Source organism: Cornus florida, unplaced genomic scaffold, assembly GCF_030987335.1.
Source record: "Cornus florida cultivar Cherokee Brave unplaced genomic scaffold, ASM3098733v1 CherokeeBrave_3.0.0_Hap2_Chr02, whole genome shotgun sequence".
NCBI lineage: Eukaryota > Viridiplantae > Streptophyta > Magnoliopsida > Cornales > Cornaceae > Cornus > Cornus florida.
In genome coordinates, this window is record NW_026775572.1 from 32,438,496 (window position 1) to 32,444,261 (window position 5,766).

Below are 5,766 nucleotides of genomic sequence, written 5' to 3' on the forward strand. Positions count from 1 at the left end.
ATTTTCAAATAAATTGTTAAAATCATGGTACCAATTAAAATTAAATATAAACCATGTATCTGGATTACCTACCAAAAAAAAAAAAAAAATTGTAACATTACTTCTGATAGAAATGAAAGAATTAAAGAAAGAATTATGTTAAGCCACCCGAATGCCTACCGTCTAAGTTTATATCAATATTGTAAATTATATGCAAAATCATATTAATTCAATGTTGAGGGTGCGGAGTAAAAAAAAAATTACTTATATTTTTTTGTATAACAAAGTACACCATGTACATGGTTATTTTTATTTCATTGTGATATGAAAATCACATGTTTAAACAGTTTGACACATACATATGACTTTCTTAAGCCTTGCAAAGCAATAATGAAAACTTTAAGATTTTTTATTTTTTTTAACAAAAGTAAGAAAGATTAAAAGTTAAATTAGTAAATGTAAAGAGTTAAAACTTAGTATTCCAAAATTTATTTAAGGCACTAACTCATTAAGTTATCGAGGCATTTTCAAACTTTACAAGTTAGCCGACATGCATAATGTAAAATTTTATTTAAAATTATAGATTGTGAGATGATTATTTTTCTCATATTGTAGTGTTTGAATGTAGTTTGAAGAATAATTATGTCATTTATTACGTGATTGAGATGGTAGAGAGTCTACTAGAGACAACGGAAGCACAGGTAGAAAAAGGACCGTTTCTTCGGGTTGCAGACCATAAAATACACACACAGTGTATGTGTATTGTACTACATGTCTTTGTGTACAAAAAAAAACACACCGTCCAAGTTTCTTCTCCTTGGATGAAAAAAATCCACAATATAACCAAACAATGGATTGTGATACATCTCTAAATAAAAAATCTCCAAACCTCAGCTTCACCCGTCAAAATTTACTCAGATTCCGGCAAAGAGCAGCAAACTTCCAGCGAGTTTGTCACTTTCCGGCCTAGTAGTTTCATCACTTTCCGACCAAATTTGCCTGAGAAACAAGGTCGTCTCCAACATCAACTTCACTAGCGTCTTTAAATATATATCTCACATGAATTTTGGGTTTTATTCACCGAATCAGTTTGCTTTTCCTATTGCAACAATACCCTGATTGGTTGCCGTGAAAAGGCAGGAAAAGAAAAAAGAAAGTTTTGAATCTTATATGTAAAATCGCACAGTATTTTTAATTTTATAGTTTATTTCTTTGGGAACTGAATAGTTTGTTTTTTTTTCTTTTCATACATTTTTCTGAACACTAAACGTAGTCACATGCATATACTATTGGAAATCCATGTAAGAACTGAAGATTCTCTGATTTTTCCCAACACAGAAAGCTCAATTTTTATTATTATTTTTCTTTTTCTTTCCAAATTTGAGAATCTTACCTCTTTGACTCAGATAACCTCTTGTAGTCAGCTAAATATAACTCCATTCAACATATGCATTACATGATTACAATTATGTGTGTGTTGTGTGTTTATGTGTGTGAAAAAATTACCTTATTGTGGTGGAAATTGAATTGCAGAGGGTGTGAAAATGGGGCAGTTTTCGTCCATGTTCGGTGAACTGAGAAGGGCATTTTGCATCGAGCAAGGGCACAACGATTCTGGGAATTGTGGTGGAAAAGAGGCTGCAGAGGCTATGGTTAAGGAAGCGAAGAAGAACAACTTGATATTGCGGTCTTCGGGAACTGTCAGTGTTGATGGATCGAACAATTTTGCATCGGTTTTCTCCAAAAGAGGCCAGAAAGGAGTGAACCAAGATTGCTTCGTTGTGTGGGAGGTATGCTTGCAAAACAATTGGCAATTTTATGTTCTTAGTCTATGGTTAATTTTCCGAGAAAATGTAGCTCATTTTACGAGCTTCAATGTTCTTCATTTGTTTTGTTCTCTTCTTTTAGCAGTATTAGATTGTACTAGATGTTTATTTGGGGAGATACAAAAATATGTGTCAATTTTATGTTCTTAATCTATGCTTGTCCGCGAAATGCAGCTCATTTTTAGTCTGTCCCTAGATGTTTATGAAGGGAGATACAAAAAATGCGGAAAATTTTGGTTTTTAAATTGATAGATGTAAATTCTGTTTGTTTGGTAGGAATTTGGATGCCAAGAAGACATGATGTTCTGTGGGATGTTTGATGGGCACGGACAATGGGGACATTATGTGTCGAAGACGGTTAGGGAATCACTGCCATTGTCTTTGTTGTGCACTTGGCAGGAGACTCTAGCTGAAACTTCACTCGACTCCGGTTTTGACATGGATTCCGATAAAAAGCTTCACAGGTTTAATATATGGAAGCAATCCTACTTGAAGACTTGTGCTGCCGTTGATCAGGAGCTAGAGAGCCATGGTCAAATTGATTCATTCTACAGTGGAACCACCGCGTTGACAATTGTCAGACAGGTAAAGGGAGTTCCTAAATGTAAATTAATCCAGTAATGCTAATCTATGCCTCCTGTTGCAATGCAAATAAAGTATTTCTTTTTGCTTAATAAGTCAAAAATCTTGTTACCTACTTTGCTGCTGATAGGCTCCTGAAAAGCAATTGGTGACTAGAATTTTCTTGAAAATAGTATGTTGCATCATCGCAAGGTAATATGTGACATTCAAGGAGGACAGAACTTTCTATGAAGTTCAAATATGCTAAAATATATGGAGACTTTTAGAAGTATCTAATATAAAAATGCAGTAACTAAAATAAAAGGAAGAACAGAACTTTCGTTAGAGCTCTAAATGCCTCATACTTGGTCATTAGAGAGAATACGGTCAATTATTAGGGAACAACATTAAGGTTGATGCATCTCGGCTTTATGCTGGCTAATGGCCATTAAAATGCTGCTTACTCTATAATTTATGGAATTACCAGATAAGGAAGTGATAAGGAATTTTTTTCCCTGTTTTCCATTCTCGACTACAATCAAGAATTTTTTGAAACTCTATAAAACACGTAGGAGAGGAAGCAATTGACTCTTTCTTTCTTTTTTTTTTTTAATGGAGAATTGTTGCAGATAATTTTTTACCCAAAATTTGTACCAGAACTGATCTTATTATTATCCTAAATTGATATTTTTAGGGTGAACATATATTCATAGCAAATGTGGGTGATTCTCGTGCTGTATTGGCTACCACTTCAGATGATGGCAGCTTGGTTCCAGTTCAGCTTACTGTTGATTTCAAGCCCAATCTACCCCGTGAGTCTCTCTCTTCCTCATTCTTCTCTATGTCTCTCGAAAATTCTATGAACATTGTGTTTACATTATCAACATTGTTCGACAGAGGAGGCTGAACGGATAAATCAGTGCAAAGGGAGAGTGTTCAGTTTAAATGACGAGCCTGGGGTGCACAGAATCTGGCTACCGGATGAGGAATGGCCCGGACTGGCGATGTCTAGAGCCTTTGGGGACTACTGCATAAAGGATTTTGGACTTATTTCGGTCCCTGAAGTGAGTCAAAGACATATAACCAGCAGAGACCAGTTTGTTGTGTTGGCAACAGATGGGGTATGTATAACACTTTTTGGTATTTATCACTTGTCATTTTTTATACAACCACAAAAAGAAAAATACATGTTTGTTTCTTTATATTAAATGTCCAAAACCTGTAAAAGATCAGCCTAACGAATTCGTTTCAAACTCACGAACATAATTGACATTCATCACTTCAATATTTGTGATACCAGTTATACAGACAATATGTTTTCTTTTTCCATTCTTTCAATTTGTTTCTTATCTCAGAGTATATTTTGCTTTATAAACGAACAATTCAGTGAAAGCTAATAAGAGTTTTTATGTTCTGTTAAGGTATGGGATGTTATCTCCAATCAAGAAGCAGTGCAAATTGTATCTTCCGCACCAGAAAAAGCAAAGTCAGCTAAATGTTTGGTTGAATGCGCTGTCCAAGCATGGAAACGCAAGAGGCATGGTATTGCAACAGACGATGTTTCTGCCATTTGTCTTTTCTTTCACAATTCTCCTTCATCTCAGCAAATTCATCCTATTACTAGTCAAAATAGTTGTGACAAAAAAGAGCAAGGTATTTGCTCCTTCATTTCTATCATAATCTTTTTCTTTTATTCTTTTTCCAAATGTGTCTCATCATAAGCATGCATGTCGGACTAAGATAGAAAACAGAAGTATGATTCGGGGAATTATTGAGATGTAAATTGTTTGCATTAGGGTGAGTGAATTTTCTTATTGAATTAAGACCTACACATGAAAGAATTTCGTAAGGTTGGCTTAATGGGCTATTGGTATTAGGCGAAATTAGACAATGTGTCCTTCATCTTTGAGAGTGGTACCATTTAGTATCTTTTGCATTGCCAAAAAGAAACAATTACAAAGTAAAATAGTTCCGGGGATGGCTGCAGACCACTTATAATGCCGTTTTGTCATGCAAAATTGATATGTACATGTTGATATGAACTTATATATCCCTCTTGGATTAGCAGATACGAACTTTGATTTTTCTCTGCAATATAATGGAGGGATTTATGTTTGAATTAACTTTCAAGCAGCTTTCCCCGATGTATTCAAGAAATTCACATCAAAATGTGATGAGAATAGTTTGATCAAGTATTTGTTTCTGAACCTGAAGTTTACTTCACAATATTAAGATTTAAGACTTCTTTATTATAACATTTTTGTCCAGTGATAGGAGAGAATAATAGGTAAGTTGACAATGCACAATATTAACTTTTTGAATTATATAATCACCATTAAACTGGAAAAGATAAGATTTAAAAATGGACTATAGACAATAGTTATAAGAACTTAGAAAGAAACTGTAATTGTTACCAGAAAAGTGGGATATGAGAAAGTTGGTTAAATTTGTAGTGTGTGATGTACCTTAAGTAGAAGAATACAACCATGAAAGAGCTTAGCTCTACAAAAAATAAAAATAAAAATAAAGAGATATTTGCTTTACTCTGTCATAATTATTGGCACTGGTAAGCAGGGTTCTAGGTGGGATGGGGAGTCTTCGGTTGCTTTCACAGAGGATCAAACCGAGGGGTGTAGCTGCAATTCGGCTCTTCCTGCTTTGAGCATCCGAGTGGAAGCTATGGCCGTGCAGAAGAACTCGAAACGTGCTCATGCCTACGAAGACTGCATGGAGCTTTATAAGGGGCTTAGGGATCTCAATGAGGCTGATAAGGATACTGAAGCTTTTTACTCTGATATATTAATTAGATTCTCTTCTTTTCTTGTTGCTGCTTTTGCAAAGCTTCACAACATTGAGTCATTGTGGTAACATGAAGCAGCTGTGATGAGTATGAATAGAGAGGCCATTAATCTTTTGTGATCCAACATTCATTAACATATTCTGATGTCTTTTTCAAATTAGAAGATTATTATAAGAACCATAACAATGATTGGAATCTCTAATGATCAATGATTACAAAACTGCACTTCACTTAAAAAAGCAATTTCTAATTGAGAAAACTACAGGATGTTTTTTTTTTTGCCCACTTTTAAGCTTTCAAATAAACTATCAGTTATGTACAGAGCATTCTTTTTAGGCCAGTGTAGCCTTTAATTTAAAAGAAAGAAAAAAGAAAAAAAGAGGAATATATTCAACATAATTGGAGACACAGGCAAAGACTTCTTGGTAGATATTATTTATTCATTTTTGGGGTAATATAGGGTTTTCCCACCCTCAAAACCCTTCGAATAACCACAATTAGTGGTTTGAACTTTCTGTTATAAACATGTTCAGCTTTGTGGAAAGTATAAAAAAAAAAATAGTAAACAATAACTTCAAGACTACCAAAGGCCAATATATG

The 5,766-nt window shown here is 34.3% G+C and overlaps 1 protein-coding gene across 1 annotated transcript; it reads left to right on the forward strand.

Moving 5' to 3' along the window:
* The first annotated feature begins 718 nt into the window (after positions 1-718).
* LOC132294575 (probable protein phosphatase 2C 34) lies at positions 719-5,323 on the forward strand. The gene is made up of 7 exons (XM_059792484.1): positions 719-990; positions 1,513-1,769; positions 2,082-2,390; positions 3,061-3,178; positions 3,264-3,487; positions 3,788-4,019; positions 4,941-5,323. Exons 2-7 carry the CDS (start codon positions 1,524-1,526, stop codon positions 4,946-4,948), a joined length of 1,137 nt encoding a protein of 378 aa, XP_059648467.1. The 5' UTR covers positions 719-990; positions 1,513-1,523; the 3' UTR covers positions 4,949-5,323.
* The last annotated feature ends 443 nt before the right edge of the window (positions 5,324-5,766 follow it).